Genomic DNA, 23283 nt, shown 5'->3' with positions numbered 1-23283 from the left:
CTTTCGGGGAAGAGAGGAGCCTCCTCATGGACTATGGGAAAAGAAAGGCCAGACCGGACCCTGCAGACCCCTTCCCTGATGTCTTCCTGAGCCCAGGCCTGGGGGAGCTCACCGGCCCCCTGCTGGCTATAGCACACCCAGAAAAGCTGACAATAAACAAAGCTGACAAAAAAACCTGGTACATGAACTGTGTGAAGGCGATCCACAAGGCCCGGACTGTGCAACCGCCCCCCCACTGTGTGGTCAAACAGGCTGGGAGCAAATGGAGCCGGCCCACAGTGGAGGATTTTATATAAACCTCCCCTCAAAAAACGGACTGCCCGACCTCCAGTGGAGGATTTTACATGGTGCTATTGCCTCCAATGCTTTTCTTTCTGTTCTTAATCCTGCTGTTCTTAACACCTGTCCTTTTTGTTGCCTTCCAGAGACTGAATGTTTTTATAGAGTGTAAGAGGCTCACAAGCTTCTTCTCTCTTTTAACATTGGTTTTTAGTTTTTTTGATGTGGTTTTTACTGAGAGGGTTTTTATTATGGGAGCTGCCTACAAAAAAGAACAAAAAGATAAGTGGCAGCTCCTTAACTACCTTTCAGGTGAGGCAAAAATGGCTATTTACATTAGCAGAAAAAACAGAGTGGAGAACAGAGAGGGGCAGGAGGCCAAAGCAGTGTGGCTGGTAAACATTAGAGCGAGACTCTGGCTAGATTTTAGATTTTATAAACACATTGGAGACTTGGACGCTTTTAAACAGCGCTGGTGTTTTAATGACATAATTTGTTCAGTTGTTAATGAAGAATTAGTTTTTGCACTAGTTTTAATCAGATAAATTATTTTTTTTTAAACATACTCGGATTTTAATGCATTAGCACTTTGTTGAACAGTTGAACTGTGAAAACTAAATTTATGTAAATAAAGTGTTTTGCAAAAATCAAAAAAAAATCTCTCCCTCTCTCTCTCTCTCCCTCTCTTTCTCTCTCTCTCTCCCTCTCTCTCCCGATCTCTCTCTCTCTTTCTCCCGATCTCGCTCTCTCTCCCTCTCTCTCTCCCTCTCTCTCCCTCTCTCGCTCTCTCTCTCTCTCCCTCTCTCTCTCTCTCCCTCTCTCTCTTTCTCCCTCTCTCTCCCTCTCTCTCTCTCTCTCCCCCTCTCTCTCTCCCTCTCCCCCTCTCTCTCTCTCTCCCTCTCTCTCTCTCCCCCTCTCTCTCTTACTCTCTCTCCCTCTCCCTCTCTCTCTCCCTCTCGCTTTCTCTCCCTCTCTCTCCCTCTCTTTCTCTCCCCCTCTCTCTCTCTCTCTCTGTCTCTCTTTGTTTGTTAATATTTCAGATAAACACTGTTTTCAAAAACCTAGATATTGTATAGTATATATTTGAAGAACTAAACTTATTTTGACTCATATTTAATCACATCTGGACTTACTTTGCCTTCCTGCAGTTCCTCACAGCTGGAATCAGTCTCAGTCGTCCCTGCTCTGATGTCTTGTACTTATACAGGTCCAACTCATCCAGAACCTCCTCTGACATCTGCAGCATGTAGGCCAGAGCAGAGCAGTGGATCTCAGAGAGTTCCTCCTCTGATCTGTTCCCTGACTTCAGGAACTCTTGGATCTCCTGATGGACTGAGAGGTCGTTCATCTCTGTCAGACAGTGGAAGATGTTGATGCTTCTGTCAGGAGAGATATCATCACTGTTCATCTTCTTCAGGTTTTTGATGACTCTCTGGCTCATTTCTGGACTGTTGTCTCTCCGACCCAGCAGGACTCCTAAGAGTCTCTGGTTGGACTCCAGAGAGAGGCCATGAAGGAAGCGAACAAACAGGTCCAGGTGACCATTTTTACTTTTCAGGGATTTCTCCATGGCACTCCTCAGGAAGACATCCAGGGATGAGTCATCACTTTCAGGAGTTTGAAAAATGATGTTTTTCAGGAAAGCCTTCACTACACCTCTCTTCCTGTTTGTCAAACAGTGGAACATGTAGACTGCAGCCAGGAACTCCTGAACGCTCAGATGAACAAAGCAGTAGACTGTTTTCTGGAAGATCACACACTCTGTTTTGAAGATCTCTGTACAAACTCCTGAGTACACCGAGGCCTCTGTGACATCCAGACCACAACGCTCCAGGTCTTCTTTATAGAACATGATGTTTCCTTTCTCCAGATGTTCAAACGCCAGCCTCCCCAGCTTCAGAAGAACTTCCCTGTCGGCCTTCACCAGCTCATGTGGACTTGTCTCACGTCCCTCATCATACTTGTTCTTCTTCCTCTTTGTCTGAACCAGCAGGAAGTGTGAGTACATGTCAGTCAGGGTCTTGGGCAGCTCTCCTCTCTGCTCTCTGCTCATCATGTGATCCAGAACTGTGGCAGTGATCCAGCAGAAGACCGGGATCAGACACATGATGTGGAGGCTCCTGGATGTCTTGATGTGTGAGATGATTCTGCTGGACAGATCTTCATCATCACTGAACCTCTTCCTGAAGTACTCCTCCTTCTGGGCGTCAGTGAAGCCTCGTACGTCTGTTAGCCTGTCAACACATGAAGGAGGGATCTGATTGGCTGCTGCAGGTCGAGAAGTTATCCAGATGAGAGCTGAGGGGAGCAGATTCCCCTTGATGAGGTTTGTCAACAGTGTGTTTAACGGTGATTTCTTTGTGACATCAGACACAACCTTCCTGTTTTTGAAGTCCAACGACGGTCTGCTTTCATCCAGGCCGTCAAAGATGAACAACAGTTTACAGACAGCGAGCGTCTCTGCTGTGACCTTCTGTAATGTTGGATGGAAAACACGGAGCAGCTCAAGAAGACTGTACTCCTTATCTCTGATCAAGTTCAGCTCCCTGAATGAAAGCAGGATCACCAGACTGAGGTCTTGGTTCTCTGAGCCGTCTGCCCAGTCCAGAGTGAACTTCTGCACTGAGAAGGTTTTTCCAACACCAGCGACGCCGTTTGTCAGAACCACTCTGATGGGTTTCTGTTGGTCGGGTTGAGCTTCTGTCTTTTGGTTCTGTTGGTCGGGTTGAGCTCTTGTCTTTTGGTTCTGTTGGTCGGGTTGAGCTTCTGTCTTTTGGTTCTGTTGGTCGGGTTGAGCTTCTGTCTTTTGGTTCTGTTGGTCGGGTAAGGCTTTAAAGATGTCCTGACACTTGATTGGAGTCTCATGGAGGGTCTTCTTTTTAGAGTCTGTCTCAAGCTGTCTCACCTCATGTTGGGTGTTCACCTCTTCACTCTGTCCCTCTGTGATGTAGAGCTCAGTGTAGATCCTGTTGAGGAGGGTTCTACTTCCTGTTTCATCACTTCCTTCAGTCACATGTTCACATCTCTTCCTCAGACTGATCTTAAGTTCATCTGTAACCTCCTGCAGACCTCTATCTGCTGAAAGAGAAGAAACATATCCTGAGACTGGATTTATAAAATGATCAAATAAACAATTTTCATTATTACACATTAAGCAAACTGCATGACACAAAAACATCCCTGTAATAAATGTGTGCTGCTACAAGAGAAATAAAATATACTGAATATAAACTGACAGCAAGAATCAGATAAAATGTAAATGTTTCATTTAACTATATATCAATGAAAATACTAACTGCTCTGTCTTGTTTTTAGACACAATGACTTCAGTCTTACTTATTACAGTGCTGGACTTACTGGATATCTGCAGTCCTCCTCTTATTTTAGATCGCTTTCCACACTGGGGACAGGAGGACTCTCCTGATGAAGTAGACTGGTCCCAGTATGAGGTGAGACACTGTCTACAGAACCAGTGTCCACATCTGGTAGAAACTGGATCTCTTGGGACACACTGACACAAAGCACAGCTGGACAGCTGCTCCTCCACAGAAACAGACCCCTTTGTTATTCTGTGGAGATAAGGGAAATCATAAAGCCGTGAAAACTGACACTGACATTTAGAAACCAGTGGTGGACTGAATCAAATAAAGACACAAAACATTTTAAAAAGGTGTGCCATGTCCTCCGCAGTGAGCATGTGCAGAAGTCTGTCTGTGTAACCATAGAGTCTACCACCTGAGTCCAATAACTGACCTACAAGTGTGATGTTATTTTCAACCAGTTTTCAAAAAACAGGGATTCATTTTTGTAGAGAATGTCCTTATTGTTCCAGATGTAATATCTGTGTGGAGAGAAGTTATGTTTCAAGATGAGAGACCAAGTCAAGAGTATCTGTTTATGGAAGTTGGATAGTTTGATCTGGATTTTACTGATATTATAGTTGCACAGTAATAAAATTCCAGGCCACCAACTTTAGAAAAAACATCATTAGTGAAGTTTCTGACGTAACTAGGACAGAGATAATATACTGCTCCTTTAAGTTTATAACGTGTACATCTGGAGAGATTTGTATCTGAAGGAGATTTAGGAGTCCCCTCAAGTTGAATATTTACATTGAGGTGTTGTGTAGGAGTATTGCCAAATATGGATGTGTTACATGATGTTTTTTTTGACCCATGATGAAAAGCAGACGTTTAGATGCATATAGGCGATTGTCTCTGTATGTTCGGGGAGATCATTATTTAGCTTCTTGATCCTCCTGGTCAGACGTGACCAGTGACTCTGTTTCTTGCTTAAATAAAATTATACTCTTTGAAAGCAAGTCAGACTCAACGGCAAATTTCTTCATCAAACATACCAACAACAAGGAAATCCACATCATTAGGAATCATATTCCATAGAGATGTTTGGTTATTTAAAATGTCTCAGCCTGTTCACTTTGAATGTTAAGAGCTGTGAAGTCTAAAAAGTTCAAGCCCCCACATTGACTCGTGTTTATTGTCACGTTCTTTTTAACATAATGTATTTTGTTTTTCCACAGAAAGTTAAACAACGTATAATCAAATCTTTTGGTTACATTTTAGTCAACATCCAAAGATAGAGCCGGATTAGTGAGTCTGGAAATGCCCTCAGCTTTTGAGAGAAAGGTCCTTCGTCTCAGAGATAAATCTCTTTGTAAACAAGAGTTTTATCAACGATGGGATTCAAATTTAAGGTGCACTTTATATTTTGCTCCTTGGTGATAACTACTCCCAGGTATGTGACCTGCTGATTCACTGGATTATTACAAATATGGGGAACATTACAATCTTTAACAGCCATGAGTTCAAAGTGTTTAATATTTAGGTTGAGACCTGAGACCTTTGAAAACTTATTAATCAGCTTTATAGAGAGCTGCACACTGAGCATGTGCAGGAGCTGTGTCACGACCTGCACACTGAGCATGTGCAGGAGCTGTGTCACGACCTGCACACTGAGCATGTGCAGGAGCTGTGTCACGACCTGCACACTGAGCATGTGCAGGAGCTGTGTCACGACCTGCACACTGAGCATGTGCAGGAGCTGTGTCACGACCTGCACACTGAGCATGTGCAGGAGCTGTGTCAAGAGTTAAAAAAAGAAGTACCGTAAAATCTGAAATATAAGTTGCACCGGTATAAGACGCGCTGTGTTTTTGAAGGTCTCTCAGAAAGAAAATAAAGTTTACACTGTCTTCCTGCGTGACAGTTTTTATTGTGTTCAAGTCCAAAACCTGCAGTTACTGTTCAGCTCTGTCACCCTTTTAGTCTGTTTTCTCTTTGTGGAGTCTGCTCTCCTACCAGCTACAGTACGATAGTCGAGCTCTCAGCCTGCAGGGAAAGTTGTGAAGCAGAGACTCCTAGCTTGTGAGCTCTCTGCCCGACTCCACTTGTTTCTCTTTAACTTTAATAAAGAACTCTTTCAATCAAAAGAGCGTTCAACAAGGTTTATTTATGGAACAATATCCTACAGTTTTCTGTAAATTAATTATTATGACCTCTTGAGGGAAAAGTTTTGAAAAAGTAGCGCAGCCAGACTGGTCTGTGTCGCTGTCTTTCCCAGAACAGTGTGCAATCAGCTCTTAATACACTGAGGGCCTGATTTACTAAAGTCCCAAGTAAAGAGTACTAAACTGTGTGTTCACTCCAAAAAATTGCACGTTTGGTGAGTGTGTGTTTTTCGGATGATCGACTGAGAAAATTTGCGTGAATGACAGCAGGTGTAAACCTTGTGGAGGCGGTACTATTTAAGTTGGGTTTTTGTGTGTTCTACTGGTTTACGTCATGGAGAGTTTGGACGGAAAGCAGAATGACGGCAAGCGCAAAATAGGTATCAGTGGAAGAGGTAAATGAACGTCCAGTATTTTTGAGTTATAGCAGATAAAACTGAATATTACAAAAAGAAAATTTGGCTCATAAGAAAACCTCTGCATTAAACAGGGCCTCTGTTTTCTTCATCTTTTGAAGATGAATTGTCATACATTGTGCAGGAGGTGTGAGCTGTGTCCTCTGTGGCGCTCAGGCGTGACACTCGGCACATTGTTGAGCACCAGACAGCTGGCCAGCGCTGTGTCTGATCGGACATAAACGCTCTTCCTAAGAGTTATCTAAGACGGGGGTACAAGCAGTGGTGAGGTCCCCCCAGTCAAGCGTAGCAGCAGCGGGCTTTAGAGGGAGGAGACGAGCGCACTATGGAGAGGAGCGCACCAGAGGACACGAGCTGGGGGAGAGACGCACAACCCGAGAAAAAGGAAATCCCAAGTTTAAAATAAAATGTTGGTGAGAAGAGGGAAATAGGAAGAAATAAACGTCAGTGTTGAGATTCTTTAGAATGCAGAGGCTGTGAATGTTCAGTTTTGTTTAAATAGGCAACAATATAGTTTAATCATGGTGTTTCCTGCTGTCATTCCAAACTTATTAACATGTGTGGGGAATAACATGATCTGTATGTCTTCTTTTGTTGTGCCTATGTCTCCTCCTAACTTCAATAACAGCAGTCTGTTGTGTGTAACACTGGTCTCCTGGGTTAGCACCTTCTTTTCAAAGGTGTTAAATTCAGACACCGTCACAATCACCTCAGTTTTTGTCTGCTTGGTAAATCACAATGCGTGTACTAACTTAACTTGTTTGCATTTTCTCCTTTCTAGGACAGAAACGCCCCATATTGAATATTCATTAAGTCAAACGTACTAAATGGTCAATGCGTGTTGTTTTGTTCATATGAAAGACGCAGTCCTCACTGCGCTCCGTTAGTAGATCAGTTAACACATTTCTTGCGGGTGGTATCAAGTTTGCACACGTTTTAAGACACACAAACCTTTAGTAAATCAGGCCCAATGAATGGGGATCGTTTTTTAATCGCGTCCGGCCGCACCCAGTGATGGTGACTTCTGCACCCGCGGTAATGATGGCTCATGTGTCAACATTTTATACTGGTATATTAGTAAGACCCAGCCAACTTTTAAGATGAAATAAAAACAGGTATTAAAAGTGCATCTTACACCGGATTTTACGGTACTTCAGTAAAAAAAAAAAAAGATCTCATTGTGTAGTCATGTTAGAAAACATTAAAAAAGACAAACAAAGAGTGGACACAACAGAAAACATGATTGAAAGAAAATGATCACAGCAGATCTCACTAAACTTCAGGATCAGTTTAAAAGACTTCTTCCTGCAGAATCACAGAGAAGACGACTAGATACACAACCAAAGAGTCAATACTGAAATCATATTGTCTGATCTATAAACATATAATACATATATATAATCCTTAGTATGTTGTTATGAGTTCAGTGACTTTCTCTGTATGATCACTGTGTGCAGGTTGATGATTAAAAACAAGAAAATCAACACATTATGGTGTTCAGGACTCTTTTTTTAGTTTGACAGTTTGGTGATTAAAAAAAGTTCTCTTACTGTGGATCTGAGGGTCCTGGTTCATTACTGAAGAGTGGAGGAAAATCTTTAGACAAGTCACTCTTCATAGAGAGACAGCTGGACAGAGGAGACTCTGCTCTGTCCTCCTCTTTGTCTCCTCGATCACTCATCTTCTGATCTCCAGATTGATCAGAGGACAATAAAAGACGTTCATGCAGGTAAAACAACCTGAGGACAAAATAACAAACAGGTGAGACACAAGCAGGAAAAATGTGAAAGACAGAGATGGTCAAGTGTCCACATCTCATTACCTGATGTGATCCTTCATTTGATTTTCTCTTCCTTCCTGTCTGTCTAAGTACCTGATGCAGCACCTCAGTGCAGTTTGTTTTGATCCTAACATGATTTGTCCGTCTGATCTGCCCTGAATAATGCCAATAACAAGACATTGAGTCTTAAACTTTAAACATTAAACTAACATGTTAGTATTTAACAGCAACCATGACCTTTAGGACATTTGTACAACTAGAAGTGTATAAAACAGGGTTGGAAATCAGCACTCGTCACATATGGGTGTCTTTTTGCAGTGGCGGGTGAATTTGCTCAACCTACCGACCACAGTGGCAGAGCGAGGGTCACAATGGTGCTCTATATGCTGGAATGGCTTTGCTTGGTGTAACATGATTAACAGAGCACAGACTAGCATCTCTTTAACAGCGGGTCAACCAGCTTCAGGTGTGTTTAAACTGACGCCTCGCTGTCTCAAGTCCAACATGATGAAAAGAAGAGCGCTGTGGCGTTGATTTGGGCTCAAAGGAGCAGCTGTAAATACTATAACTTCAGACATTTGTCTTGGGCTCAAAGTGCTGCACACATTCAGCGGCCTCACAGTAGAATCCATAAAAACAATAGAAAAACACATCGACATGTCAACAGAAAAGTACAGACCCATGTATAAAACACAACATATATTGCACATTACCCATATAGAGAAAAAGATATCAAAATATAAAAGCATGTAAGAACATCATGACGCCATGATGTTTCTGCTGGAAATGTCCAATGATGAAATGGTGAAACAGACAGTGGCTTATCTTCAGGTCAGACAACAGCAACAGAACACAAATGGCTGACAAACTTTTCATGTTAACGGTCCTGTTATATTCTGTTAGCTGGTACAGCCTACAAATTCTTTTACCATTTGGGAAGACTTCTAAAAGGCTAGAGAGGTGACATTACCTTCACTTGAAACTGTCAGATATCTACATTGAAGTCATTTAAGCTCACAACATACACTCGGCTCCTCTCCAAAAATAGATCTGCTGCTATGAGAGTCTTACACAAACTGTTACATCCACACAGACCTAAACCAATGACCCTTAGATGGTCGACAGATTTAAAATGATATATCCACAAAATGATTCAAGTGAATGATTATGTGAAAATAAATACTAACAGGCACAACCCGTACAGCAGGCTTAGATTTAAAGTGAACAGAGATTACAGTACCACGCTGACATCCAGCTGAAATACAAAACTAATGTAGTTCAGCTTCCTGGGCGCTAAAACGCCCTCGGTGTCAGCTGTTTTTAGTCACTGCACTCAAACACTATCAGTCGAAAGACGTTCAACTTTGAGAACAGCGCCACGCTGATCAATGTCACTTCACACACACGGACACACACACACACACACACACACACACACACACACACACACACACACACACACACACTCACACACACACACACACACACACACACACACACACACACACACTCACACACACACACACACACACACACACACACACACACACTCACACACACACACACACACACACACACACACACACACACACACACACACACCAGCGGAGGTCTGGGTGTGTGTGGTTGTGTCTCACAGACACACACATTAATAAAAGTCCGTAAGAAGCATCAGAAAATAAAGTAGTCTGCTTAGTTGACTTCAGACTTTTCTGGGCATGTCTCTCTCTCTGCTGTTACTCAGGGAACGTGCTGTTAGCATGCTGCATTCATGGGAGCTCAGACAAGAGAGATGCATTCAGAAACGGGAGTCCGGAGCATTTACCATAAAGATCAGAATACGTGGGCACTTCAAATTTAGGGGCGGCTCACTTCACCATGTAAACTGGAGGAGCGACTGGCTTGACCGCAGTAATCAGCTGGCTATCCAGCGTGAGTTGCAGGAACAACTCGCAGGACCCCCCCAGAGCTTTAAACCTAGGGGAAACACTGGAGTGTGTGTGTGTGTGTGTGTGTGTGTGTGTGTGTGTGTGTGTGTGTGTGTGTGTGTGTGTGAGTGTGTGTGTGTGTGTGTGTGTGTGTGTGTGTACACAAAATGTATTTTGAAAAGAGGAAGTAGTCCACATTCACAGAGCTGATCCTGCTCTGTATGTGATCAGTTTTAAAGTATTACTCAGCATGAACCTGCTTCATTAACTGATGAACCAGAGGTTTAAACAGTAAAGTCATAATAATGTTGAATTAAACTCACCCTGTCTCACACGTCTTTGTCCTTCTGCTCTGTCGACTCAAAATGGAGTCTAAGCTCTGACTCAAGGTTCAAGGTTCAAGGTTCAAGGTTTCTTTATTATCCCTGCGAGAGGGCAATTTGTTTTGCAGTCAGCAGTAAAAAACACACACCCGAAATGAGCAAACAACATAGAAAGGACAGTAAATAAATACAATAGATAAGAAACACAACACACAGTTAGTGGTTTAAAAAGGTGATGGCAGCAGGAACTAATGAGTTTCTCAACCTCTTTGTCCTGCATGCTGGCAGGCTGACTCTGCGGCCTGACGGCAGCAACTTTAAATCCTTGGACAAAGGATGACTTTGTTCTGCCAAGATTGACTGAGCTTTCTTAAGACACCTTGTTTTATATAAGTAAGAAAGGTCAGAAAGGGACGATCCTGAGATTCTGACACACAGTTAAAACTGATTCAATAAAACAGGAATAAAACATCTTCATAAAAGTGCTGTCAACATTAAAATTCCTAAGCTTCCTCAGAAAGTGCACACGCTGATGAGCTTTTTTGCAGACAGCTTCAGTTTGGAGCTCGAAGGTGAGTTTGTCATCGATGATAGTCCCCAGGTACTTGTATTGGTGCAGCACCTCAACAGCCTGGTTGTTAATAAAAACAGGGGAAATGACAGAGGGATTTTTCCTGAAATCTACTGTCATTTCTTTAGTCTTTAGGACATTAATGTCCAGGAAGGATGACCTACACCAGTCTGTGAATTCACTCACGACTGGGCCGTGATCTGGGTCATCAGTGCTTAGGAGGGAAACGATCACAGAGTCATCTGCCAACTTGATGATGTGCCGGTTCTCATGTCTACTTTGACACTCATTTGTGAATAGTACAAATAAAAGGGGAGAAAGGACACATCCCTGGGGTGATCCAGTGGAGGAATAAAGAACATCTGATACGATGCCATTTGCTCTCACACGCTGTGACCTTCTTGTTAAAAATTCCATCAGCCAGCATATAAGACCACTGTCAATGTTGTGGATGGACTTGAGCCTATCTGCTAAGATGTGTGGTTGTATGCAATTAAAAGCTGAGGAGAAATCAATAAAAACTAGGCGTGTGAGGGTCTTAGCTCCCTCAAGGTGTGTCAGGACTGTGTTTAACAAAGTGCCCATTGCGTCCTCAACACCCCTACCTGACCTATATGCAAATTGTAATGGATCCAAATTTGCTTCCACAGTTTTTAAAAGTGAGTCCTTTACAATTTTCTCAATTGACTTCATCACGAGGGAGGTAAGCGCTATAGGCCTAAAGTCATTGAGTGCTTTAGGAAAATGATTTTTGGGCACAGGTACAATTATGGAATCTTTCCATAAACAAGGAACTCTGTGGATGTGGAGAGACAATTTAAAGATAAAACATAAGATCCCTGCCAGCTCTACAGCACAGTTCTTAAGGATGCGCCCTCCAATTCCATCAGGTCCCAGACTTTTCCTTTCCTTGACGCTACGGAAGTGTCTCAGGACCATGCCCTCATCAACATCGATGCTGGCCTGCCCTGGGGAAACGTTTTTAAAAGTTGACTGTTCTTTACTGAAGTTGCGGTCGTTAAACCGATTAAAGAAAAAGTTCAGTTCATTGGACAGTTCAACATCAAGCTTGTCATCAAGGGAGATTGTACATTTCTTAGATTGTATCCCCATTATAGATTTCACACCCTCCCATGCAGGTCGTGAATTTCCAGAAATGAACATTTTCTCTACTTTGTCCTTGTAGCTACGCTTTGCAAGCTTTATTTCGATATTAACTTGTTTTTGTAGTTCCCTGTACTGAGTCATATCCCCTTTATTAAAACTGATATTCCGTTGGATAATTGTGCTCTTGACAGACTTAGAAATCCATGGCTTATTATTTGGATAGATGGAGACTCATTTTTGGGGGATGACCAAATCCTTGCAGAAGGTGATGTAAGCTGACACAGTCTCTGTGAGCTCATCAATGTCAGTACAGTTACCTTTAAATAGAACCCAGTCTGTTCAAGAATAACAGTCTTGGAGACATTTAACCGATTCCTCCGGCCAGACCGGAACCAATCTTTGTTCTGGCTTGTTCCTCTTCAGGACCGATTTGTAGGACGGAACCAAATAGATGACGTAGTGGTCAGACGTACCTAGCGGAGAAGGGATTTATACGCTCCTTTCACTGATCCATAACAAAGGTCCTGTGTTTTTGTGAGACGTGTTGGACAGGTCACATACTGGTTGAAGTTACCTAAGGATTTCCCGGGTTTACAATGATTAAAATCACCCATTACAAAGTTTGGTGCCTCCGGCAAAATCCCTTGAAGCCGTTGCACTGTTTTCACTATAGCCCTGGTGGCTATGTCAACATTAGCTTTCGGGTGGATATAGACAAGTGTCACGAATAACTGAGGGACTCACAGAACACTTTCACTTTGGTTTCTTGGAAACCCGTATCAGCTCAGAGTTTCTCCTCCCCTTCTTGTTATTTCCTGGAACTGAAACAGTGATGACTTTTGTTAGTTCAGGTTTCTTGGTGATTGTCTCCCTCTGCTGGGTTCAAAGAAAAAAGCATTAATCCAAGCTAACTAGGTTTAGCAAACTAAACAAAGTGAGCTGGGATCATCTTCAGCAATAGTTGTGGTTTTCAGACTGTTAGCCCCTATGCTGCTTTGTTTTTGGGTTTGATCCCTTTGTTACTATGGCAACAATAATGCTCACTAAATCCCAGGGACAGTTTGGTTTGTGTAGGGAACATCAGCCCCACATGTATAACCAGTGGCAGATTTAATCATTTGGGGGCCCTCTGCATCTTTTGGGAAAATGTGGTGTTTCTAAACAGATGGGTCGGGACCCAAAAGTGGGTCTCAGAGCCTTTTTCAGTTGGAACCGAATGTTATTCACATGTAATGAACAAATTGGAAAAGGTTGGATACAATTATTATTTTTATATAAATTCTGCTAGTATAAAGCCCAGTGGTTCAGACCACTCACAACATGAATTCTGATTTAAAAAAGAAAATAAGCAACATCAATAAAATGTCAAACATTATCAAAAGAAGAAGTGAATTAAACATTTATTTTGGCAAACATAGTTTTATATTATTATCACATAAAGACTCAAATTCTACAGACACATTAAACCAAATGTTAACAAGTTTAGAACGACTAACAGATACAAGTTGAAACACATCCAGCAACAATCAGAGTTTTTAAACACACTTAAAGTTAAATATCATCAATTTACACTCAGAAACCAGCAAACCGTCTGAGACTGTTTCCACAGACTAACAGCAGTTTGGCTGCTTCAATATCAGGGTTTTTCCTGCAGAGAGAATTCTTTGGGGCCCCCCAAAGAGGTTTCAACCAGCACCAAAGGAAAATCACGAGCGCCAAAAGAAAAAAAAGACAATTCAAACTGCAAATCAAATCCTCTCTGAATGTTAAAAATATTTATACAAGCAGAACATAAACTTAAATACGTCATCCATTTACGCATGTGGCTCGCGCTGGATAGCCAGCTGATAACTGCGGTCAAGCCAGCCGCTCCTCGAGTTTACATGGTGAAGTGAGCCGCCCCTAAATCTGAAGTGCCCACGTATTCTTATCTTTATGGTAAATGCTCCGGACTCCAGAGCGAGCAGCAGTAACAGACAGAGAGAGCGATGAAGTGAAGTGCTAAATGTCTAGGTCTTACCATAAAACTGTGATACACGTGTATGAAACGGGAGTAAACTGAATACTGTTCAGGGAATCGCTTCGGTAACTTCCGTTTTTTAAAATAAGGTGTTCACAATTTTAAAAAAACAACAGTTTTCTTGGAGAAAACAATAATCAGAAACCCTAGCAATTATTATTTTTCGGGCCCGAAGCACTGACAAGTGTGTAGGACCCTCTTGGAATGCAAATGATTATTATTTTTATCATTCCGCCACTTTAAACGCAATTTTGAGGGCCTGAACGTGCGTGAAAACTCAGCAAAATTTGCACGGTCATCGGGTCCGGCGAAAAAAACGTTATATTTTGGCGTTTTCATGAACGAACTTTGCAAATTAGCTCAACGGCGCCCCCTTTTGATTTTTACAAATAGGTTTTTTTGCCTACATACATGAATTTGTTTTACATGTTAGAGCAGGCCGAGACCTACAAAAAAGTCAGTGGCAGTCATCGTCTAATTTCAACAGGAAGTCGTCCGCTATGATTTTTTGAATGTCTAAAAAGTCTGTATTGTCACCGTTTACAGGGTACCTGTTTGAAAGCATCTGCCCGAGAGCGTTTATCTGATCAATTCAAGTTTGGTGTCAAATGAAAGTAGACAAGTTGAAGAATAAAAGTTGTGTTCAAATCACGAGGTTTCGAAATAAGGCGTGGCCGTGGCGGGATGTCAAAGTTTGATGTCGTTTTTCGCATCGCACCAAAAACAGTAAATGCTTATAACTCTACTATGCAGTGTTCAATCATCACCAGAAAATTCATGCATGACAAAGAGCCCGCCCTGAACACATCCATGATTTAATTTTTTTAATTACTCACAGCGCCACCTGTTGACAACAGGAGGCCACTCCTTCTGAGCACTGTTTCTGCGTGAAAAGCTGTTCCCTTACGTAGCTTTAATCACAATGTTTACAGGAATTTGAGTTGTAGAAATCATCTGAGGCTCAGCTGTATTTAGACGCAATATCTCTGTGACGTCAGTAACCTTCAGTTTTGAAAAGGTGGATGTCTGCTTTATTTTCTCAATCAGCGGGAGAGTTGATATGGTAGTTGACAGTTTTCCTACTTCAACAACCAGGGGTTTTGCAATTCTAGTTTCATTTAGTACCACTAAAGTCACAATACTGTTTCTGTAACCTAACCCCGATTGGGCACTATGCTCTCCCATATTTACTAATTTTGGGTCATAATATGTACACTTATAGTCACCTTGATCTTCAATCTGAGATCTACGTAAATAAAGACTACAGTCTCCCTCAATCTTTGACCTTCTTCGATCATTAAGCAACACATACTTTTCTAGTGGTGATGTCCCCAATAAATCAATAACCTTACCATGGCTATCTTCCCACTTGACTCGGAATTTCCCTTTCCCATTATTTTCCTTTGTACACTGACATGGGAGCTGAACTGACTTTCCCAAAGTCACTTCTACTCTAGTCCTCGTAACGTTTTGGTCTAACCTTTCTTCGGGTTGGCCTTGGACTCCTTGGTCCAACTGGGTCTGTGGATTTTCCTGTAGAGGCATCACAGCCCTCTGGAGTCTTTGACTCATGCTCTTGAGAAATAGACTCTGTTGTTTCTGGGACATGTTGTAAATCAATGTCACCAAATCGTCTTTCTTGCTCATGGACTGACAAGTCATCCCTGACATCATCAAAAGTGTAATCAAAATCATCATGCATAGCCCCAACATGGTCAATCCCTTCTTCCGGATCTTGACCTTGGGGGTCTGCATGAACCTCTGCTGCTTCTGCAGCTTCTGTTGGCTCTCTTTCGCTTTCAACATCTCGGTTCTGTGATCGTGGAACCTCTTCTGTTGGCGCTTTAACACAATGTGATAAATGATACCAGGTAGGAGACCCTTTAACCTGGACTGCAGTTCCCATACTGCGGACTACTTCAAATGGTCCTTCGCGGCGTTCATTAAACCACTTCCTCCTAAACACCTTCACGAATACCTTGTCTCCAGGTTGCACTGCATTCGTCTTTTGCTCATCGAGTCTCTCTTGCACCTCCTCTCGTTTTTGCCTGTCAGAGACATATGTGTATATTCTCTTATGTAAAGCAGCCATGTAATTAACATACACTCGCATTTCATCTTCTAAAAGGGCTAAACTTGGACCCTTGCCACTTGTACGCAAACAAGGTGTCGGCATCCGTCTGCCCATTGCCAACTCATGGGGTGTCATGCGCAAATCACGGAGCCCACTTGAACGACACACCATTAACGCCAGTGGAAGCGCTTCCACCCAATTCAAACCTGTGTGTTGGCAGATTTTAACAATGCGGTTTTTTAACACACCATTCATTTTTTCACAAGCACCTTGGCTTTGCGGATGATAAACAGCTCCTAAACGTTGTTTAATTCCCAATTTTTGCAGAATTAGTCTTACTGTTTTATCCACAAACTCTTTCCCATTATCTGAGGATATGCGGTCTGGGAGTCCCCACCTGCTTATAACCTCACGACACAAAAACTTGGCAACAGACTGAGCATCTTTCCGCTTAGTTGGACAGGCCTCTGGCCACCTTGAAAATCTATCCACAACAACTAACATGTATCTTTTACCTCCTACCGGTCTTATCATGTCAACAAAATCCACAACTAACTCACGCATAGGACCTATTGGCGTCCTAACATTGTTTTTTAGACAGATAGTACACCTGCTTATGACATAATCAATCTGTTCAAGCAAGTACAGTACCCAAAAACCATATTCTTTCTTAATCTTTCTCCTAACTCCCCCCTTGCACATGGGCTAAACCATGTGCTTTCTAAATCATCAGACCTAGCAGGTCTAACAATTTCATTATCTGAGCATTCACTTATCTCTCTACTTCCTGAACCTTCACTCTTCTACCTTACAATTCCTTCAACATAAATCTAACTCCTTGACCTTTCCTGTAAACAACAGAAAAGTCCTCTCCAACCTCAACATCCATCTATACTCCTCTGAAACCTCTCTTAAAGCGCTGCATCCATCATCTTCCACCCCTGAACCGGCTGCTAATGGGCAAAGATATGAAGAACCTTCTCTCTCTGAGTCTTCATCATCATTGCTCACATCTGTGTCGTCCTTTCCTGGATCCATTCTTCTTATTGGCTTGTCTCCTTTTTTCTCCGCTTTAGCCAACATCCGTCTTACTGCTGGGTCATATCCACCAACAGCTTCATCCGAATCACTCTCACTGTCATCCTCTATGTCCAGTCGTCTGAACTGCTGACCGCTCCAACTTCTCAAACGGGTCTTTTTATGTTTGCTGTCGGAGCTTGGGTACATTTCTATGGTTGTTGTAGCCTTTCCCTTCTCGATTATTTGTTCATCCTCGTCTGTGATGTGATAGTTGCCCTTCTGTATAATCACTGGGAGCTGGGGGTAAACATTAGTAAACTTCACTTCCTTCTCATAAGGCGGGGGCTTCTTTGCTAAGGCAGTATGTGAGAAGGGTGTGTTAACCTTCTCCATTAACTTACCCACTGCCTTATCATTTTTCTGTATTTCTTGCATACCGCGACCTCTTTTTTCATTTGCAGCTTCTAACAGTTTCTGTCCTTCATTCTCAAACAACTGCAGAACTCCAAGCTCAGTTTGTCTTTTCTCCATATGCCTTTTTCCCTTTTTCCCCTTCTTCTGCTTTACCTTGTATATAGACACAAGTACCTGTATTGTTTTGATCACATCCGGGTTCAAAGTCCCCTCTACTGGCCAAGGCTGGTCAATGTCAGGCCAACACTTACTCCATTTTTCTGATACTTTTGGAATATCTTTAACAAGAGGATTAGTCTTCTGTACTACATCAACAGGAGTGATTGATTTTGAAATTTTGGTGTCCATCTTTGACATTACAATGACCCTCTTAGTTCCTCGTATTGTAAGTCAAACTATTTAGAAAGTACTGTTACCACACTTTAAAGTGAATGAATTTGCCAACCCCAAAGGAGACCAAAGCCTTCTTACTATAAAAGCAAAAGCACTTCTTTATCACCTAGTGCATCTAATCACACTTATTTATCTTAAAATTATGGAAATAATGTCAATGTTCCATCTCAAAATAGCCCAGGTCAAGCTAGACCATACTCAGACAATGAAACCAGCATTCACAGCACTCAACTGCATTTGAATCAAATCAACTTTTCCATAAATGATCAATCAAATCAAAAATACTCCATTATTGACCAAATGCTTCAATTAGTCAGTCTGTTGCCAAGACTTCGTTCTATATAATTGTAATGTGATACATAGAAGAAACAATGTAAGCCTCTATGCGAAAACAGACTAAGCATGTATCAAAGATGTTGACTATAAAAAATGTGTATACACAGATAGAAAAGTTCAGGTGTTTGTTGAAAGAGTTTGTGGATAAAACCGCACTGGCCTTGATCAAGCTGGATTCAGGATCCCTACATGCTGTCATCCGCAAGCTTCCAGTGTCTGTGAAGTACCCGCCAGGTCTCTCCTCATCTGCCTTTTTGGACTGATCCAGTTCAGACACAATCCATCTGTCTGTCTTCCCTTTAGCTCTCACACAGCATAGTAGAGAGAAACAGAGAAAACAGAAAGAAAACAAAACAAAAGTTTAATCACTCTGAATCCATATACACAATGCAATAACAATTCAGTGAAATATGCACACATTATCTGTAATCTTTATCTATATATATATATATATTTTTTTTTATCTATTGCAAAGGCTGTCTCCCTACTGGGGGTGTGTTTTCCTTCCCTCTGTGTCCCACAGAGAGAAGAAGGAGGAGAGGGGGCTACCTCTCCACTCCCCTTAACAGGAGGTGTAAGCTAATTGGCTTTCTATGTGAGGCAACGCCTCTTGGACCCGCCTCCTAATTTTAGCAAGGGCTTCCAGTCTAACCTGGCTGTCAAAGGGTTAACATCGTCTCCAAACCCTATGGTCCAAACCTAGTGCATTTAATGCACAGACAAGCGCATCTCACCCGTGGGTGTTGTGGGTGCTGTGACACCCCTACTTTCACTAAAATGTACACTTTTTACTAGTGGAGTCATTAAAAGAAAACTTATTGGTCAAGTAAGATTTATTAAGTGACAACTAAGCCAATCATATCTATTTGATTACAGTTGAAGCACGGTAAGGTTACATTTGCATTTAATCCTCCTGTCACTCATCACTGAGTCAGAGCTCAGAGCTCACACATGGAAACATGCTGCATGTAGCATCCTTCTGAAAGAGAGTAAGTCACCCAAACAGAGGTTTTTAAGATAAATCCACCTCACAAACCAGCATAAGTGTAACATTTTCTCCTCTTGGTTGTTATTTTAGCTGTATGTATTTACTTTACTTTACATAACTTTATGATGTAGCAGAAGTCCCCTTTGCAGTTTTTCTAAATAAAAGCACATTTTATGTGAAGACCGGAAATAAAGAGACTAAGGCGTAAGGCAATAAGAAAAGCAAAATAATGGCATCACAAAGAACCGTTTTGAATCTGGTTTCTAGAGCTGACTGGGTTACTCACAATGGATGTTCATAAAGTTAGTGTCTAATTATCTTTTGTAACTTTGTCTTGTTATATGATGTTTCAGCTAAACTTAATTATTGGACATAAAATGAAACAGAATGTGTTGATTTCCTAGAGGGTGGTAATATACTAGCACAGAACACACACACTTCCAAGATCACTGCTCCACCCCTGTGCACAGAGTCTACGTACACAGAAATCAGCACAGTATCCTCCCAATCAACAGCCAAATAGAAAAATGTATTCTCTAATAGTCAAAACCAACTTCTTCACCTATTTTAAACCAAACTATATGTTCTTTTTGAACAGACAAAATTCGCAGCATAATGTGGTCACACACATACGCTCAAACAGACAGAAAGAAAAGTTCACACTCCAATCAGCCGGCAGTTTTAAACTTTATCAGGAATTTTTCTGTTCTTTTCTCGAAACTTGCTACCTGAATGGGTACAGACTATCCTCGCTGGTCTCTCCACTTCTGTTAAAAACAGATACTATATACACTTATGCTATGTATAAATGTCCTTTATTAGGCTCATGTGTATTTATCAGATTAAACAAACATCCTCTGAGGGGCTCATAGATTTTTATCAAATTGAATATATAAAGTCCCCTGAAACAAAGGGCTCATAGGTTTTTAACACTGATGAAGATCAGATAAGTAAAAGTCCTCTGAAACAAAGGCTCATATTTTTTATCAAATCGGATATATAAACGTCCCCTTAGACAAAGGGCTCATAGATTTTTAACACTGATGAAGCAAAAATGTCCCCTCTTATAAATTACTAAATCGCCTTTTAACCAATCACCTGCTATATATGCCTATTTAATAATACATCTATTCTATTTATCAATCACACATATACAAGAACATTTCCGGATCAAATACACATCTCCACACCACACAGACCTCTCAAAACCATCCAAATCACAACACAAGAGACAAGACACAGACAGAGACAGAGACCGTCCAGCAGCCACACAAACACTTCAGGCTGTATAGAGCTTGCGCGCACACACATTCCAAGAACAGCCGCGCCTCAGCGAGCGCACACACATTTCAGTTCAGATTTTGAAGTCGACTCATTTATAATTTTCCTCTATCAAATCTTTTACTTTGGTCAAACTTTTAACAAATTGTCTTTTAACAAATTATTTCACACTGCATGCTTCAATGCACACTTTTTCCTTTACTCAGCGCTTTTTTCCCACTTTTCTCAAAACTCTTATCTTTATTCCTTATCTTCACTTTTCATCTTTTTACTTCTCATCTTTACACTTCTCATCTTTATTTCCTCTCTTTTATTTTCCTACATTATACGTTTATAATTTATCCAAATACCCTGGCCAGGGATCCCCTTTGTTTTATTTTTACTCAAATTTGACTACTTCTTAAAGCCAACTTTCACTTCAGTGTCTAATTTACACATGACTTAGTGTTAAGAGGATACGGGCCCTGTCCTTGTTAAACTTGCATAGTTATTTAGCTAACTGGTCTCGTTACTAGTTGCGCTTATGCTATCATTACCTTTCAACTTTTTATCTCTTCTTCTCTTATTTATCTCTTCTTTATTTTGTTCCCCTTTATTTATATACTTTTTAACTCAATAAACCCCAATTTAGACGGAGAATTACTCCAACATCAACACATCATTGCACTTCAGTTCTTTGACAGTGCGGCCAAAATTGCCGATAGACGACAGAAACAGCTCCGCAATATGTGCAGCAAAAAAGAAAGAAACACTTACGAAGTGATGGAAATAATGAACAAGCTGTGGTCCCCTGCAGAAGGCCCCAACTGATCCTGTTCGTGACGCCAAAATTGATGTGGATTTCCTTGTTGTTGATATGTTTGATGATGAAGAAATTCGCCGTTGAGACTGACTTGCTTTCAAAGAGTATAATTTTATTTAAGCAAGAAACAGAATCACTGGTCACGTCTGACCAGGAGGATCAAGAAGCCAATAATGATCTCTGTCGAACACACAGAGACAATTGCTTATATGCATCTAAACATCTGCTTTCCGTCATAAAAACATCACGTTACACAACCATATATGGCAATACTCCTATACAACACCTCAATTTAAACATTCCACCTAAGGGGACTCCTAAATCTCCTTCAGATACTATCTCCAGATGCGCCCATTGTAAACTTATATTATCTCTGTCCTGGTTACATCAGACACTTCACCCACATAAAAAAAACAGATTAATTAATATTTATTTGCTGATAAATTGGACTTGAAAATCAATTAAAAAGTCAATTCTTGTTGGATTTATATTTTTTCCAAGTTTCCTTAAAGGTATTTTTCTAAATCAAACAAAAAAAGCAGTGTCATGAAAACTGCAAAAGAAGGTGTTCAATAGTTTTTAGTTTTAAAAGGCTCATCTTTTGAAAACAGGAAGGAAATGTTTACAAACACACATTTAGTATTAGTTGTCATGGGATTGTATTTATGTAATATTTTAAATAGAAATTACTTCATTTTATTTGTAATTATATATTTAAACGGGAAAGTAAGGAGCCCCTGAAGTCCTAAAAAGTAAAAGAAAAAAAGAAAATGTATATATTGTGCGCACAAGTTTTTATTTATTATTATTTGTTTTACTTTTTTGGACTTCAGGGGCTCCGTAGTAAAGAGAAATGAATTCTGCGTTTTTTATTTAATTTATTAAGGTCCATCTATTTTTACAAAACCTTTCATATTTCTCTGACGTCACTTCCTGCCACTTTATCCTGGCGGGACGTTACTGCTGCTGATTGATGCTCACCTGAAAGTAGATCGAATAATTAATACGTTTCAATCTTCGGACCACTTCCGGGTTCACCTGAGGGAGATTTTCTTCACTGGAGAGGATGAAAACAACTCTTCATGAGGTGAGTAACAAACAGTTAGATTTAAAAGAGGACTCGAGCTAACGGTCAAACCTCAGACTGTAAATATGAAGTTTAAATCTCGTGGACGAGGACGTCATGTTTCGGTTTGTCACGTTTTCATCTGGAAAGAAACCCGAGATTTTATAATAATTCATTAAAACATGACAGATGTATTTAGCTGTGAGATGAGTCTCAACACTTGTAGTTTTACAAGAAAATTGTTTAATTTAAATATAGGCTTACCTGCGTTCTCCCACTTTCTCGCGAGACTTCTTTCATAAAACATCTGCTTTTATATTGTAAAGTCATGAAAGGTTTACAGAGGTACTCCAAAACCGACTATTACAGGTAAAGATATCCAGATATGATGCAGAAGAAATGTTTAAAGGGCCTGTCAAAGAGTGTTTTTGAACTTTTCATCACTTTTTCTCTCATTTTTCACCACAAAGCAAAAATAACAGTTAGAAGCAAAAGGTAGCCCGCTGCTCTTACAATTATTGTACAAATATTTTAGAGGTGAGCGACTTAATATGTGAAATATTTAGGGACACGTACCAAAGCTATGGTACCAAACTACAGCACGTTGTGCCATTATCTGGACCCCTACTAAAGTGAGCACTTCTAATTCCAGGGTCCGGTCCATACATGTTAACATAACATAAAAGTCTCCAAAGATGTAACACATCACCTCTAACACTGCTCAGGAATGAGGAGACGTAAAGGCATGTAGGTGTTTCAGTCTGAAGTCTGTCAACATTAAAAAGATCAGATCTGCTCCTCTTCTGAGCTTTATGTTGACTTCATAACAATCTCTACTCCTTTAAGTCGAGCAGCAGAAGAGTGTCAGTGTGTAAAAACAAAAGGCTCATTTATTAGCTGAACTAAATCTGCAGGAGTTTTCCATGTCACTGATTACAACAGAGGCCGATTAGGACGGGACCCTTAAAACATTTAGGGACTAATTCAGAGTATACTCACTTCTTCAGGCTCCACTTTG

General features: G+C 41.0%; 2 protein-coding genes across 1 annotated transcript in view; both read right to left on the bottom strand.

The window, feature by feature from the left end:
- LOC136179328 (protein NLRC3-like) overlaps window positions 1–7896 on the bottom strand; it is a 19149-nt gene extending 11253 nt beyond the window's left edge. The window contains exons 1-3 of the mRNA XM_065955501.1: window positions 7713–7896; window positions 3637–3848; window positions 1413–3357 (exon numbers count right to left, since the gene is read on the bottom strand). Of these exons, the coding sequence (XP_065811573.1) occupies window positions 1413–3357; window positions 3637–3848; window positions 7713–7843 (2288 nt within the window). The 5' untranslated portion in view covers window positions 7844–7896. The remainder of the gene's footprint in view (window positions 1–1412; window positions 3358–3636; window positions 3849–7712) is intronic.
- The window catches only part of LOC136179326 (NLR family CARD domain-containing protein 3-like), a 69089-nt gene that overhangs the window by 22061 nt on the left and 23745 nt on the right, over window positions 1–23283 (bottom strand).

Source organism: Labrus bergylta, chromosome 5 (assembly GCF_963930695.1).
Source record: "Labrus bergylta chromosome 5, fLabBer1.1, whole genome shotgun sequence".
NCBI lineage: Eukaryota > Metazoa > Chordata > Actinopteri > Labriformes > Labridae > Labrus > Labrus bergylta.
Note: the sequence above shows the minus strand (reverse complement) of the source record. Positions and strands in the feature narration are given on the sequence as shown.